Source organism: Equus quagga, chromosome 12 (genome assembly GCF_021613505.1).
Source record: "Equus quagga isolate Etosha38 chromosome 12, UCLA_HA_Equagga_1.0, whole genome shotgun sequence".
NCBI lineage: Eukaryota > Metazoa > Chordata > Mammalia > Perissodactyla > Equidae > Equus > Equus quagga.
The window spans coordinates 88,113,925-88,131,195 of NC_060278.1; the positions used below are offsets into that span (position 1 = coordinate 88,113,925).

The following is a 17,271-nucleotide window of genomic DNA, read 5'->3' on the forward strand; positions in this document are numbered from 1 at the left end:
TAGTTGCAGGTCCTTCTAGTTGTGGCATGTGGGACGCCATCTCAGCATGGCCTGACGAGCGGTGCCATGTCTGTGCCCAGGATTCAAACCAGCGAAACCCTGGGCCGCTGAAGCAGAGCGCACGAACTTAACCACTCGGCCAACAGGGCTGGCCCCTCTTGCTACTTCTTAAGGCCTGAGGGTATGAAACTTGCATAGAGAAAAGAATGCAACTACTAGATATACATCTTGAGTTGGACCCTGCTTGAATTCATAAGCCAATCCCAAAAGGGAATTGCTCTGCTTTCTAAGAATTTAGCCTTCTCTCTCCTAATAAACAAGTATCTACTCCAACAGTTTAGGACATTTAAAAAACTTTCAAAGGAATAACTGATATTTGAGAACAAACATGTATTCTTATTTTAAAGGCCTTGAGCCCAATGGATTGCTCTGTATTTCTACTTCACCATTCATACCATGAAAAAACTACACCCTTAAAGTGGTCCTTGCCTTTTAAAACAAACCTTTGGCAGCAACTTTTAATTCTGACCTAGAGATGTGAGCTGTCGACAAAAATAATCCATAACCAATCTATAAATGAAAATTTGGGTGAGTTTATTCTGAGCTGAAATCTGAGGACCATGGCCTGGGGCCATTCTTCACAAAGGAAGAAAGGGCATCAAAGAAGTGAGGTGTACAGAGTGGTTATATACCCCCAAGCAGGACGTTTCACATATGATTGAAATGTCCCTCCCACAATAGTCACAAGATTGCCCTGTCAGCACAGCGCTTGATGGACACAGCAGGTAGTGGGTCTGCTATCTCGGAGGGCATAGCAGGAGGCAAGTCTATTGTCTTGAGCTGGGTGGTCACAGGCGAGCGCAGGGATCAGTTTCTAGCCTAAGGAAAGATGCTTACTCCTTAAGGAGATGCCAATGTTGGGAGGGGGAGGGAAGTTGCACCTTTATCTCAAGGGCCTTTGTTCTTGCCATAGGGAATATCTAAAGCAGATATACAATGCATGCTCAACAGCCATGGTCAGGCCCTTTTGGAAAGACAAGGCCAGGCCGAATTAGGTTTATACCAAATGGCTTCCTCATATTCTCCAATATATCCTATTGCTTGCCATTTTTATTTGTCAAAAGTACAGGAAAATTTTTTACTTCATGGTAAAACAGAAGAGTTGGAAGACTTGAGGGGTGAGGGGATGGGAATGGACTCATAGAGGCCTAGAGGGAAATTTTCAGAAAAATAAAGGTGTAATTCTTATTTTTACCACCCTTAATAGATTTAAAGCCTTTGTTAGTTTAGAAACATGAAATATCTTATGTATAAATTGGGATTTTTTTAATAGTTTTGTTTTTTGTTTTGTTTTTTGTGAGGAAGATTGGCCCTGAGCTAACATCTACTGCCAATCTTCCTTTATTTTTTCCCCTCCCCAAACCCCCCCAGTACACAGTGGCATATCCCAGTTGTAGGTTCTTCCAGTTCCTCTATGTGGGAGGCTGCCTCAGCATGGCTTGATGAGCAGTGCCAGGTCTGCGCCCAGATCTGAACCAGTGAACCCCAGGCCCCGAAGCGGAGCACGCAAACTTTACCACTCGGCCATGAGGCCAGCCCCTAAATTGGATTTTTTTTTAATCAAATAATTCTATTAGAAGATGCAAAAGCATGGAAAAAGAAAAAGAAAAATTGAGGGTAGAGGAAATAATTTCTCATTTCTTTTTCTTCCAATATTTAAGACTAACAGAGCAAACAAATATCCTCAGAATAAAAGAGGATACCTCCCACCCCACGTTTTCCAATACTTATAGTGGGCTTCCAGAACTGTCTTCTTTCATTAGATATTTACCAGGCATGCATTCAGCCATGGGGCAATGACAGTCACTTTGGAGAATGCAAACAGGAATGTGCATGATCCCAACCCCACAGAATTCACCTGGAAGGTAGTCAACATATATGAATGACAATAATACAAACAGAAACAGTAAGAGCCAGAGGAAGGGTACATATAAATTATTATGGTACTTCCAGCTAGGGGAAATTGGGATTCACTTGCAGTTTGGGGTGGAAGGATGTGAAGGAATTGGGGCTGGAGTGTTAGGACAATCTAGGTGTAAGTAGTGCATGAGGAAAGACATTAAGCTTGGCTAGATTGAAGGGTATGTAAAGTGTGATGTTCACTGAATGCTTACTATGTGCCAGGCATATGTGCTAGAAGGTTTCACATATTTAATGTTGAATAAAAGCTAGGGGAAATGAGTTTGGAAACGTAGTCTAGAGCATGATCACAAGGACCTTGCAAAGCAAAATGCTGGTTCTGAAAAGCACAAGTAGAATTTTACAAAGGAGCCTGGTTCAGTCCACAGTTCCTCTACCTCTTCGCAGGCCCTCGGCACCACCCCAACAAGCAGCTCTGCCACAGAGAGCAGGAAACAAAGAAGTGACAGGAGGGTCATCCTTATTCTGGAACGGTGTTAGCAAGAAATCATCTGAAGTCCTGCTGAGGCAACTGGCACGCCAGGGACCACTGATAAGGATAAACTTGCAATTTTTTAACTAAAGCCCACCCATGCCCCCCCTTCCCACCTAGTCACCACGGCTTGGAAAGCTTAAACCTGCTCACTGTAAGCCACAAGGTGGAGATGTCTGGCAGGGCAGAACTGAGAGGAAGTCGTTTAGCCAACCTAAGGTTACCATTAACACTTTGAGCCACTGCCTTGAGCTAATTTTTATGTTTGTTTTTTAAGTTTGGTTGAAATGTCACAAATGGAAAAATTAAGTAAAGCGCCCCGGTTAGCCACAAGACTGGACACACCTGGCTGCAAACCCAGCAAAAGAAACTTACTTCATTAGTAGGAGAGGCAGAAAGTGAAATTTACATCTGAAATCTGCCTGCACCAGGAGAAAGTGCTGAGGCCAAAGGCGCTGTCTGTTTTTACAGCTGTGTCAAGTCTTAGTTCTCTACTCTTACCAACACTCAGGAGTGAGGCAAGGGCCCAAGGAAAAATGGTCTCCAAACTCTTCAGCTGCAACTCAGCTCACAAAGGTTTTTTAAGAACCCTTAATGAAATAAAATAAGACCAGATGAGGTGATATAATGAACTTTATTTCCACAGCTAATTTATATGTTTAAATCCCAAATAATGTCTTTTTTTAAAAGTCAGAACACTCTAAATTATTGATGTGATTTTTGTAACCTCAAATTTAACACTTGCTTTTTATACCAGCTTCGCTTATGATATGTGAGTCTGCCTTATTTTTCACAATAGCTGGGCTCCTAAAAAGCTGGTAAAAGCTAATCTTTGTAAAATGAAAATTTTCCTACCAAATGAGACTGGAATTCTAATTTCAAAGAAGTTCTTGATTCAAATTTCTGATCCGTTATTAATTTGCAAGTGGTACTTAGTTCTCAATCTCCCCCACACCAATCCACTCAAGTAATGGCCTCCAAGAATTCCCTGGCACAAGAAAAATCACCACTACATTGATCAGTCTTATAAATTCTACTTTTTATGAGTTTTCTTAAAGATGTACACCTGGGATGCCAAATAACACAGAGATAGATTTGCAAATTACCACCTTCAAATCATAGGTTTTCAAAGCTGAAAAGAAACTTGAAAATCATGTAGCACCCCCATCACACTTTTTTTTTAAATGAAGAAACTAAAGCACAGAGCAGGAAAGACTTACCAGCCAGGATCAGAACCAGATGAGACTGGTTCCCTACGGCCTACTACTTTTCTCCAGCCACAAGTCCCTAACTTTCCCATTTCTGTAGGTAGGACATACACAGAAGACTGGAATCCCCTCTACACACACACAATCACACTCACAACTTAGAAGTGGTTAATATATAATTTTCTTGCCTGTATAAAGGATGTCGGTTTATGCTAAGGTGGGGGGGGGGTCAAGTCAATTATAGTAGGAAAGCACTAACAGTAATTCCCCAACTTTTCCACATCTTTATTATTTTTAAACTATCATCTTTTATTTATAGTCTTTGTAACTAAACTGAAGCTTGGCATTTCTCTTCATGAAGACAAATTTCAGAGTCTGTACTTGGGGAGCATTATGGATCATCTAAAACCTTGCTATTCAAACTGTGGTTGCTCCTTCCTCACCTTGTCCCACTAGTATCATTGGCATCACTTCAAGCTTTTTAGAAATATAGACTCTCTGGCCCCACCCCAAACCTACTGAATGAGAATTTATATTTTAACAAGATCCCCAGGTAAACTATAGGCACATTAATGTTTGAGGAACACTGATCTAACACACTTCTCCATAGGGCAGTATCATATCTATAACAATTCAGACAGAAAAAATGGTTGGCTAAAACGAGAGAAAAAAAAGGGAGGACTAATTCCTGCAGGACTACACTGATGTACACCTGGACCAGAGACTACTATAAATCAAGTATGATTTATCTGATAAATAAGTTGGATTTAAAACAGAATTTCAGAGGCTGAAGTTTAATTTATTCATCCAGTGTTTACTGTGTAAGCAAAAAACTGCGGATAAGACAGGTTTCCTGCCTTTATAAAGCATGCAATCAAGTAGAAGGGACATTAGAAAGTAACAGAGAAGGGTCAAAGTTTTAAATATTGTGATGGAGACATATATGGAGGTCCAAAAGGAAATTCTTTGGGCAGAGGGGCAACTAAAAAGTTCCTGGGGTCTAGAAGTCAGCAACCTATGGCTCACTAAGCTATTCAGGTTGGGGACAGCTGTAGCCCACATGGTTCTATGCTCCAACTTTCAGCAGAGTTTAAGCAACAGTGATACAAAACAGGCTAAATAATAGAAGAGCTACAACGTAACTGTGTGGCAGGGCTTTGGCTGGCCAGGGGGTATCACTTGTCATCACTAATGGGATGACTTGAGACTGCCAGCACCACCCTATGTCCACTGTGTCCACTCTGAGTCCAGAGTTGGGTAGTATTACAGGGCATGTGGAACACTCAGCTGGATAAATACCTTAAAGGGTGCTGATCCCACTCTGCGAGCTAAGACAGCAGAAAGGCATGACAGTGAGAAAAATGAAAAAGGAACCAAAGAGCACAATTACAAAGTCAGTTGAATACTGACTCCAAAACAAATGATGATGATGATGATGATAGCAGCTAAAATTTTGATACATGCTATCATCTTCTTAGAATGAACAGAAATGACAACAGTCTGTTGTCTATTATCCCAAAGAAACGTATGTAAATGTCAACAAATATATCTAAAGGCAAATCCATGCCCATGGTGCTTCCTATACATGCAGTCCCTCCAAAGACATGAAAATGTGAAAATATCCTCAATCCAGAATTTCAGTAGGCAACCATCACTTCCATGATCTGATCTCAAAGACTACAATTTTACACATAGAGTAATAAGCACATGATACCATTAGACAATAACATTGGAGCATGTCAAAATAATTACTAATAAACAGAAGTAAAACATGGGTGAAGATTCCCACTTAACTAATGCAGCATGGAAAGATTTCCAAGACATATTATTGAGTGAATAAAAGAAAGCTGCACATAAGTACACAGAGGATGACGTCACATATAATAAAACATACACACAAAAAACAAATACTACGTATTTTCTACAGATAACATAGAAAAAAGTCTTAAAATATATATATACCAAAGTGGAAAACAGTGATTACTTCTTGAAAGAAAGTAACTGGCCAGGATTGAAAGTGATGATTAAAGGGATTTCAGTCTTAATTAAAACATTTTGAGTTTTAAAAACAATTATAAAGTAAAAATATATCTAATATATATTTAGTAAAAAAAAAAAGCCAAGATGCAAAACTGTGTATATAGTATAAGCCCATTTGTGTTATGTTAAAAGAATATATATTTATACATTTGTATTTATATAGAAAACAACTAGAAGGATACACATCAACTTTTAACAATGGTTACTTCTGGAGAGTCAGACTGGAAAAAAAGACACTTGTTATTTACATTAAACACTTTTACTCTCATTTTTTTTAAAGATTGGGACCTGAACTAACATCTGTTGCCAATTTTCTTTCTAATTTTTTTTTTTAAAGACTGGCACCTGAGCTAACATCTGTTGCCAATCGGTTTTTTTCCTTCTTCTTCTTCTCCTGAAAGCCCCCCAGTACATAGTTGTATAGTTGTATATTCTAGTTGTAGGTCCTTCTGGTTGTGCTATGTGGGACTCTGCCTCACCATGGCTTGAGGAGCGGTGCCACGTCCACACCCAGGATATGAACTGGCGAAACCCTGAGCCGCAGAAGCAGAGCATGGGAACTTAACCACTTAGCCATCGGGGCCGGCCCCTACTCTTTGATTTTTATTCTATGAACATGTATGACTTTTATAATACATCTATAAACTTTGTTTACTCCTCAGTCTACAGGGAGAACTTTGCTCTGAAATGAAAGAAATTAAATTAACTCATTTTGTGACCCCATCTGATGGTTCTGCTGCAGATGCTCCCAAGCTAGGAGGCAAAGAAACGGAAAAAACAGGAACTATAATCTACTAAAACATGGTCTAGACACACAAAATACACAATATACACAAAGGAAGAAATTACTATTTATATAATCAACTGTATTCTAATGTTTTGGTTTCATTTTTATATTTTTATCACATTCTATGTTATATATACTATATATTCTCCTTTCTCAGGTTAATTATTTAATGTACTAATGTACATTTTTCAGTAAATACCTTGCTGAAGTATTCTAGGTTATCAGTGATCAAGGAGCTTGCTTTTCAGTTTCTGGGGACAGTGCAGGCCCATGCCAGGATCTTCCCATCAGAACTAAATTACAGGAGGACCAGTTCGAACACTGAATCTGTGTCAAAAGCATAACGTCCTTAAACTGGATATTATTTTGTTTCCCCCACTGACCAAATCCATCCTTCCTAACATCATGATTTGGGCTTAATAATCCCATGTCCATACACAGGATGTCCTCACAGTGACAAACCACAATGTTTGCAAACAGTGACAAACCACAATGTTTGCAAACACATAAATAAAGTGTCTGTGACATGTCAGTCTCCACAGAGGCAGAAGTGACTCTAGCTGAATTACCATTTGACATTAGACAGCATTTCACAGAAATCTAAAAGCAAGACTACTCTAGAACAGATAAAAACTTCAACTCACTCCCTCATTGGAGTTTTCCAGGACCAGAATCTGAAAGCACTCACTTACCCCCATCACTCTGCCACGCTGCTCAACATCCTCCCACATAAAATGAACTATGATACGACACATGTATTTCCCACTCCGGCCTTCCTGCTTCATTCGGACTAGACACATCCTGGGTGGGAAGAAGACATAAAGAGTTACTGGCTGTTTGCATTTTTCACATTATACATTTCCACTAAAGGTCAGCTCATCTGAGTGATTTCAGCAATGGGAACAAAATGAAAAAACTGGAAGTGATCTTATTTTTTTAAAAAAAAAAAACTCCATTGATGTATGACATAAATACTGTAAAGTATATAAATCTTGAGTGTACAGCTTGATGATTTTTACATATTATATACACCTAAGTAGGCACCAGCAAGATCAAGATATAGATTACTTAGAGCACCTCAGAAAGCTCCCTCATACATGGAAGGGAACACATTTAGTTGTTAGAATATAAGCAAGTCTGAATCCTTCATTTTACTGATGAAAACAGGAGTACTAAAGAAGGAATGTAATCTGCCCAACACCACAGAGTAGTCTGTAAAGGTGGGTATAGTACTGTCCCGTCTAATCAGAAGCCACTAGCTACATGTGGCTATTGAGTGTTTTAAATATGCCTTTTCAAACTGAGATGTGGTTTAAGATTAAACTTAAGAAGTTTAAGATTTCAAAAATTTAGTTCAAGAAAAAGATATAAATACCTCAAAGTTTTTATATAGCTTACATGTTGAAATATTACTTCAGCTATACTGAGTTAAATAAAACCTATTATTAAAATTAATTTCATTTTTTCTCTTGTTTAAATGGAGCTACCAGAAACTTTTAAATTAAATACATGGCTACTGTTATATTTCTGCTGGAAAGCACTTGTCCAGAACATGGATCATAGAAAGTATTACAATTTCATCTGTGTAATTATGAAATTGTTTCCCCCATTAGAACGTAAGTTCCATTGAAGGCAAAGATCAAGTCTGGGGTGTTTTTTTTACCATTGTATCTCCAGGGCTTAAGTATAGCAGGCACTCAATATATATTTGTGAACAAATAAATGAACAAAACATCTCAGGGCAAAGTTTAGGGCTCTTTCCTGTATCCTCACATCACATTGCCTCTAATCAGCACAGAGGGCTCACTGCCTGAGACCTCATTTAAGAATAGAAAAATTATTTTATTAATTAATAAACATAATATTATACTTAATTATATATAAGAATATAAACAGGGTCATCAACTTTCCAAGCTAGTTCCTAATCTCATTCTCATGACTATACTTATTTGTATGATCTCTCATTAAATAGTTATTAAGCAGCTACAACAGGACAACTCACCTAAAAGACCATTCCTGCTATAATTATGGAATATTTGGTATAAACGGACAATTCTATCTCCATTCACAATTAATCCTGTCCATTAAAAACTATTAGCAATAGCATGGTACAGTGGAATGATTGCAGCCTGGCCTGCCTCAACATCTCTGGTAACCACTAAGATGGAGAAAAGAAAACATACTTATCAGATTTGCAGATGACAAGAAGCCGGGCAGGAAGACAAATATGCTGGATGACCTAACCATTGACCAAAAATATTTCAATAAGCTGTTTCAATGGGCTGAATCTAATAGGATGGATTTGAACAGGGATAAATCTAAGGTCCTACACTTGGGTCTAACAGAACAACTAAAGAGCTACAGGATAGGTGAGTCATGCCTACCTATGTGGGAAAAGGCTTAAGTCGACAGTATATGTTCAAGCAGAGTCAAGAGGATAATGAGATTGCCCACCAAAATAATGTGATTTTAGACACAGTAACAAATATAATATTTTCAATGTGCAAAGTGAGATTTTTGTTCTACTCACACAGATCAGACTCTACTTGGAATACTGTCCATAGTTTTGAATATTATATTTTAAGAGACAAGAGGAAGAGATGAAAGATCAGAAGGTATTTAACCTGGAGAAAAACAGGAGAGTTGCCCCAAATATTGTAGAAAAGCAATTAGACAGTCCGTGAGTTAGAATCAGAGCCAATAAGTGGGCGACAGAGGGAGAAAGAATTACTCAACGTTGAATATTGAAAGCAAAAACTTTCTAAGAGGGGAGTTTCTGAAGATTTGAATGATGGAATGGATGACCTCAAATGTAGAAAATTTGCCTGTTTCTGAAGGTTAATAAATGCTTGGTGGGAACTCAGATATCTGACAGAGGGTTGACTACATGATCTCTAACATCCCTTCCAACCTTGGGATTTGCTGATGCTGTAATTCTAAATTTGTAACCTTTGAACCCAGTTAGTGCCTAAGAAATAACACTCCATGACAATGAAAACAGGTCATGGAAAAAGATTTGTCCACTTTACAGGATACAGGGCACATTCCAAGGCAGAAACAAACCAGGAAAAGTTCAACAGTCCTTTTTCATGATTTTTCTTAAAGTTAATCAAATCACTCATGTCAGCCTCTCACCTGAAAAGTCGCCGTATGTTTTGATGTGTAAGTGCTGTCAGAGGCCAATTCATCAAGAGCAATAGTGAGGTAATGGAATTCTCCATTTATTTGAAAATTCTGTAGTTTGTTAATGCACCTGTCCTCTGAGGTTTAAAAGGCACAGATTTTCTCAGACCACAAACTTACTAGCTATATCAACATGGGGTAAAGTGTTTTTTGTTTCATAGCAGTTTGTTCTGTAGCCCTTACAGATAACTAAGTCAGCTCAAATGGTTATCTGGGTAGGAAAGATAAAATAAACTGAAGACTGCTGACAGACACTGAATTCACTCAACGAACATAAATTGATTTCCTACTGTGTGAGGATGTATCTATGGTTGGATGCTGTGGGGATTAGAGTGATGGCTAAAAAGAGCCCAGCTTCCAAGGAGCAGTTAGTCTCCTAGGGGAGTTATACACAAACAGCCCTAAAAGAGAATGTGGTCAATGTCCCAAGAGAAGCACAAAAGTACAATGGAGTTTGAGAGGATTACTTTTGGCTGAATGGGATAAGAGAAAGCCTCATGGAAAATGAAACATTCTACCCGGAGCTTGGAAAGATGAGCTTAAGTTGGACAGGTAGAGACAAAAGGTAAAGAGAATTTCCAGAAGATGGAACGTTATGAGCAAAGGCAGGGCAATGGAAAAGCTCAGCATATGTAAGGGAACAATGAATACCTAGATTTTGTGGGAGGGTAGGTATGGGAAACAGAAAAATATGCCAGAAAGGTCATGAAGGGCTTTGAAAGGAAATGCTAAGAAAGTCTAGACTTCACTTAGTAGACAATGGAGAGCCAGTGAATGTTTTTAGGAAGGGGTATAAGATTAGCACCTTGGCATTAAGAGTAGATGAGTGTCTGAGAAGTTAACCCTTTCTTCACAGCCTCAACCTTGTAATATAAATATTAATGTCACCAGGGCTGGAAAATGACAAATTTGATGAATATTTACTTTAGTAGAACAACGGTATTCAGAATTGTCTGATCCAGAAATACAAACTAAAGTGTGTGCCTGCCTTTTGAGAGAAATGCAACCAGCAAAGTTTGTTATAACATGCACCTAATTTTGTTGATATTAACAGTTGAGAAAATATGGATTCAAGCCTACTAAATGAAAAGAAGGTAAATTCTAATTACTCCTAAAACATTGTACCTAATTAGTTCAATAGACAATTGATGCAAAAACTTTCAGATATAAAACTCTACAGAAAATTTCATCACACATAGCTAAAGTTATCAAAACAAAGAATCAGTCTTCTCATCAACAGGAAGTATACTAAAGATTCCCATGAGTTCTATTGGAAAAATAAGATTCTGATCCACAGAGCTGTCCATTCACCAGCACCATATTCAGCTAACTAAAAGCTCAACTAATTTTTGCACTGAGTTTGTGAATCAAATTCTCCAGGTAATTAAGGACAGAAAAGCAGTCCTGTTGTGAAGAACTTTTGTGTTTGTCCTCTTCAAGAAAAAAGCACAGCAGAAGGCCAGGGCCCACATCTCAGACAGTCAGCTTCCTGGAATGTCCAGACCAAGCAGCTGAAGGTCAATTCTCAGGCCATCTGACCTTGAAGCCTACACATTCAGTCTACTCCTTTCTTTGTTTAATAACTGTTATGAATAGGCAATACATGCACCCAGTAATAAAAATTAAGTCTCCTTCCTACTCATATCCCCCAGCCACCCAGATCCTCTCTTTAAGGCAAACACAGTAGTTTCTTAGGAATCTTTCCACATATAATCCACAAACTAATACGGATATACATTCTTTTTACAGAAATGGTAGATTCTTTTTTCCCCCTTTTTCACAATGGTAGCATTCTACACACATTATTCCTAAGTTGAGAAAACACAGGATGTGCTACCAAAGGATGGATGTGAAGAACTCTCAATGCCAACCCTACGTTTCACCCAGATAGTCACCCATAGTTACCCCAGTGAAATCTTTGTTAGATATCAGAGATCGTAGATTTCCACTAATTTATTTAGCAGTTGTTAGGGTAATATGTAATCTAAGCTGAATTCAGCTTATCTGGTAATTTTTCCTATTCTAAAAAGACTAAGAAATAGGAAAAAAGAAAAATATCCTTAAATAGCAAAAACAGACAAGTGCTATAATTAACAGCTAAAACAACTATGTGCCAGGTACTGTGCTAAGCAATTTAGATGCATTATTTCATTTAATCCTTACAAATCCATGAGGCTGGTATTCTTCCTGCCTCCATTTTACAGTTGAGGAAACTGAGTCTTAGAGAAGTAACTTGCCCAGAGTTATAAACCCAGTGTCAAAGCTGAGATCTAAACCCTGATAATCTGATCCCAGAGTCATACTAAGTTTTTCTGACTCCTTTGAGGACTAGAACAAACCTTCTACAATCCTTTTACTCTGAGTTTCATTTAATTCTCACAAGGGCAGTAACTTAAGCTTCAAAACTAGTATCACATTAGAAATATTATATCAGAAGGGAAAAGACCGGCTAACTTGAGGCAAGCATAACTACAACAACAAAAAGTAACTGCTGGCAGCCTAACAGGAAAGGAAGAAACTAAACATTTATTTAAAATAGACACAAAAAATAGCACAGCAATTGAAGTTCAAGAGGGAAGGTAAATCTACCCAGTGCAACTCAAAGAAGACAGCCTGGCAAAATACAGATAAGAGTCATCAGGACCTGCTGAATGATCCAGTAAAGGTTAAAGAATGTTGAAAGGTGAAAGGAAAATGAGTAAAACAAATTCAAAATGGTAAACAAAAACAAACAAGATGTGATGATCCTGGTACCCACTGCAAAACAAAGCCAACACTTGTCACAGGCTCAGACCATACAACAATCACGCTTGAGTCATTAATAAGTAAACTATTTTACAACAATTGAAAATACTAGGCTTAAACAAAAGAACAGAACACCTCTACTTCAATTCACATCATGGATGCATTCCTCATAAGAAATGCTTAAATTAAATGTTGACAGGCCAAATTACATTTTGCTACTGATTCAACTTCATAATTTCAGAGCTCTGTTCTTGGAGGAATGGTGAAGAGAGAAGGGGGGACGTCCACACTAAAGCAAAATAAAAGCTGCCCTTAAGAATGCAAAACAGGGGCTGGCCCCGTGGCCGAGTGGTTAGGTTCGCGCACTCTGCTGCAGGTGGCCCAGTGTTTCGTTGGTTCGAATCCTGGGCGCGGACATGGCACTGCTCATCAAACCATGCTGAGGCAGCATCCCACATGCCACAACTAGAAGGACCCACAATGAAGAATATACAACTATGTACCAGGGGGCTTTGGGGAAAAAAAGGAAAAAAATAAAATCTTTAAAAAAAAAAAAAGAATGCAAAACAAACTTTAAAAAGAGACAATCTTCTGCTCAAACATAAAACTGCTCTAAAAAATAAAGTCTATTTTTAAAACTCTTTTAAAAAAGAGACAATCAAGTAAGAAAAAAAATTCTTGTATTAAATAATTTATTTAATCATTCATTTAACAAGTATTTATTAAGCACCCACTCTGAGTACAGGCTTAATCTGTGCATAAACTACTCTCTGTTTAGGAGCAATTCCAGTTGCCCCTCCCAAGCTTGATGATGTTCTTAAACCCACAATTTATTATTGAGGTTTTAAGCTTTACAGTACTATCCTTGTCTCTCAGTGATTCCAGGGGCTCATAAATAATACTGATCTCTTTTACATATAAGGAAAGCAAATAACCCAGCTAGCAAAGTAAAGAAAAAAAGGAGTGTTCAAGCCCTAGTCTGATGGCTTCCTAATATCTCTAAAAGGCAAGCATAGAGACAGGGGAAAAGAGAAGAAAGATTCATAGACTAGAAGCCTTAAAAAATAAAGGGCTAGATAAATTTTCCCTTATGGCAAATAATAATAATGATTACTACCATTTATTAAGTCCTCTAATATGAGACTTGTTACTGTAAGATGTATTTGCATTCATTATCACTTTCAGTCTACATAACCATCTGTCTAGTATAACTGGCCACATTTCATTGAAAACTGACACTCCGAAAAGTTCAAGTAACTTAAGGCTGCTCAGCGGAGAAGAGAAGAGTTAGAATGAAGCCTGAGTTCCCTCCTCCTTCCCCTAAGCCACAGTATCTCCCAGGGCAGTTTCAATATTGGCTGTTTCCCCCATTCTGTGACAGCACAGCTCCAAGAGCCTCTTCCTGCTAGATCAGACAAGGAGGAAGACAGCAACACTGCCTGCAGAGTTCAAAGGAACGAGTTTCCTAGCCACACTTTTCCTCCTCTCTGCCTAAATCTGGAAGAATTCTTGTTATTCCTGATGCTGACCTCCTGCCATGTATTGGCAGCTCTGAGCATCCTGTCTCACTTGCTCTTTGGGCCTTCTGACAATGCCAGTTGTGTTCTGGCCTTGTTTCTCCTTCATGGTAGTTTATAAGCTGCTCAGAATGGATCTGATTTTGAATTCAATGAAGACTAGAGGGCACTTGGGCAGGTCTGTCACTCTGGCTGCTATGAAGGAATCCCAAAGAGGACTCTCACGTAGCTTGTTTCCCTTACTCTGCCACCAGCTGCAGCCAAGAAAGCAAAGCCTACATGGCCACACTCAAGCCTCAGCAGTGTGCTAATGAATGAGTTTATTTATTTGTGAGCTGGCACGCTGACCCTTTCCTGGGGCTGTGTACAGGGCTATCTCCACTTCGTTTCCTAAACTCTCTCCCCACGAAGCCTAACCTTTATGTGGGAGCATGGGGGCCACAGGGTAGCCTGTGGGCAAACAGACAAGTGGGGTGAGGCACTTCCTGAAGCCATCTCACCTGACAGTGAGCTTCCTCCAAAAGCTACACCTGGCCTGTGGCCTGCCTGTCAGATCCACTATAAAGAAATAAGCTCCTGGGTAGCAGGTACCAGTGCTCTTAGGTTATGCAATGTTGGTAAAATGATGCTCCAAAGACCTTTCGTTTGGGCAAAAAGCTATATGTGCGGGTGTTTGAACAGAGCAATTCTGGCTGGGGGAGGGAGAGAGGATGTGCACACGGCCAGGGCTCACCATATATAGCAGGTCTGGAGCTGCTAGAATCCGGCATGAGCTTGAAAGCCCTATAGCAACAGCAAAACTGCTGTGGTGGTTTTCGAGAGCCCCCCTGCACTGGCCATGAGTGTCTGCCAGGACAGTTCTCTGGCCAGACTGAGACTGGAACCAGTCTGTTTTTCAACCCCTTCCCACCTCCATACTTTACTCCCTGTTCCCAAAGGCTTCTTCCCCTAGGCTTAAAAAAGTTCCAGCTTTTCTCCATCTTAAAATAAAAAACAAATATCAAAATGCTTCCCCTTCATCCTGTTTCTCCCTCTAGTGATCATCCTCTCATCTTTCTCTCCCATTTGGAACATCTTAAAAACCAGTTTACAATTACTTCTTCCCTTCCTAATAACTCCTCAAGACCGAATGTCCTCTTGTTCTATCCCTCAGAAACCCAATGCAACTGCTTTCCTTAACCATCCCCAGGCAACCCCCCTTCCCCTGTGCACCCACAAGATCTGTACATCTCCTAAACATAGCACTTACTATCCTGTACTATTTTCAGGTTTACTTGTTGTCTCTCCCAGGACACAGACAATGAGTGCCAAGAATACAGAGTTTCATATAGTTGGTGGTCAGTACTACACTGTTCACATTCAAAGGAAGAGACCTCCGTCCCCATGAACACCAAAAGGGGACACTTAGGCAAGAAGCAAAATGTTGCAGAAGCAGCAGTTTACATAGTTAGCTTTGAATTTGAGTCTCAGATTCTCCATTACTGATAAAGAGGCCTGTGATGAATCCCTTATAATTGCCAAAATCATCTCATTTGTAAAATGAGGGGATTAGACTAGATCTGTGGTTTTTTTTGTTTTTTGGGGCTTTTTGCTGAGGAAGATTAGCCCTGAGCTAACATCTGTTGCCAATCCTCTTTTTTTTTTTGCTTGAGGAAGATTAGCCCTGAGCTAATATCTGTACCAATCTTCCTCCACTTTACATGTGGGTCACCACCACAGCATGGCTGACGAGTGGTGTAGGTGCACGCCCAGGATCTGGGCATGCAAACCCGGGCCACTGAAGTGGGGCATGGCGAACTTAACCGTTACGCCATGGGGCCAGCCCCCTAGATCTGTGGTTTTTAAACTATGTTCTGAGTTTCCATGGAGCTATGCAAGGGTCCCTTACCATTGGGCACATCATAAAGACATGAAGTGAGCACATCATTCCCACTTCCCCAACCCAAGCAGCAATCCTTTCATCTATTCATATATTGTGGCTGAGCATAAAATTTCACTTTTAAAAAGGACTCTGCTGGGGCCAGTCCAGTGGCATAGTAGTTAAGTTCACATACTCTTTTTCCGAAGCCCAAGCTTCATAGTTTCAAATCCTGGGCACAGACTTAACACCACTCATCAAGCCATGCTGTGGTGGCATTCTACATAAAAGCAGAGGAAGACTGCACAGATGTTACAGTGACAATCTCCCTCAAGCAAAAAAAGAAGATTGGCAACAGATGTTAGCTCAGGGCCAGTCTTCCTCACAAGAGAAAAAAAAAGGGCTCAGCTGATAAAAAGTTTGAAAACCACTAGGTTTCTCTGCCTGAAACAGTTTTTCATCTACCCTTTGCCTTGCTAACTTCTATTCATCATTTAGGTATCAGTTTAAATATTATCCCTTCGTTGAAGCCCTCCATGACTGAGCTACCCCTCAACTAAATTATGTACCCCTCTCTCCCACAGAGTCCTATCATTTCCTCTCATAGCCCCTATCCCAGCTGTATTAATCAATGATTTGTTTGTCTCTCTCCCATACTCTAAGCCCTATGAGGGCAGGGAACAAATCTGCTGCATACAGTAAGTTCTGTTAGAGAATAAATGCTATAAATTTATAAATTTATGTTTAAGAATTAGCAGGTACTTTAAGTAATAAATAGTATTAATTAAAATTAAACATTAGTATTAATATTAAATATTACTATTAATAAATAATTATTTAATTAGTTACTTTAGTTGTTTTAATTACCAATGAGAAGACCCACTTAATACTCTGATTAGCCAGATCCAGACTTGAATTTCCTCTCCAACCTGTTACTAACTAGTTCTTTGGGCAAGTTCTCTGACTTCTCTAAACCTCTGATCTCTCATACAGAAAACAGGAATAAAGGAATTGTAAGAATGTGTAAGACAATACATATAAATAAATAAAACATAATATATGTAAATGACCTAATAGTTATTATATTTATGATATACATGACTTTAAAATAATTTATAAAAATACAAACTGTATTTTACTCCCTCTCCACTCCATCTCCATCATAGGCATATTCTAATTTTATTTGAACCATCCCGTTTTCTAAAATTAATTTCTGCATCTAGAAGGTACTAATGTTTCGTAAAAATTTTAGAAAGGAAGTCTCTACAAATCTATTAACACTATAACACCAACATAAATTCCAACTACATACATCTCACCACCCAGAAATCTAAGTAGGAGCAGAGCTTTGCTACTCTTACCCGACCAACAGTTAGTGGCCAGGACCCTTGCCACAGGAGTCAAATCATACCTGAGGCCATCAATTATCTAATGAACATTTACTGACACAAACTAAGAGTAAGACATGGCACTGAAGGGAA

At 39.0% G+C, this 17,271-nt stretch overlaps 1 protein-coding gene across 2 annotated transcripts in view; it reads right to left on the reverse strand.

Annotated features, from left to right (window-relative positions):
• The window catches only part of LOC124248832 (ubiquinol-cytochrome-c reductase complex assembly factor 1), a 90,946-nt gene that overhangs the window by 35,116 nt on the left and 38,559 nt on the right, over nucleotides 1–17,271 (reverse strand). For both annotated transcript variants that reach the window (XM_046679373.1, XM_046679375.1), the window contains exon 7: nucleotides 7,180–7,288. In XM_046679373.1, the coding sequence (XP_046535329.1) occupies nucleotides 7,180–7,288 (109 nt within the window). The remainder of the gene's footprint in view (nucleotides 1–7,179; nucleotides 7,289–17,271) is intronic.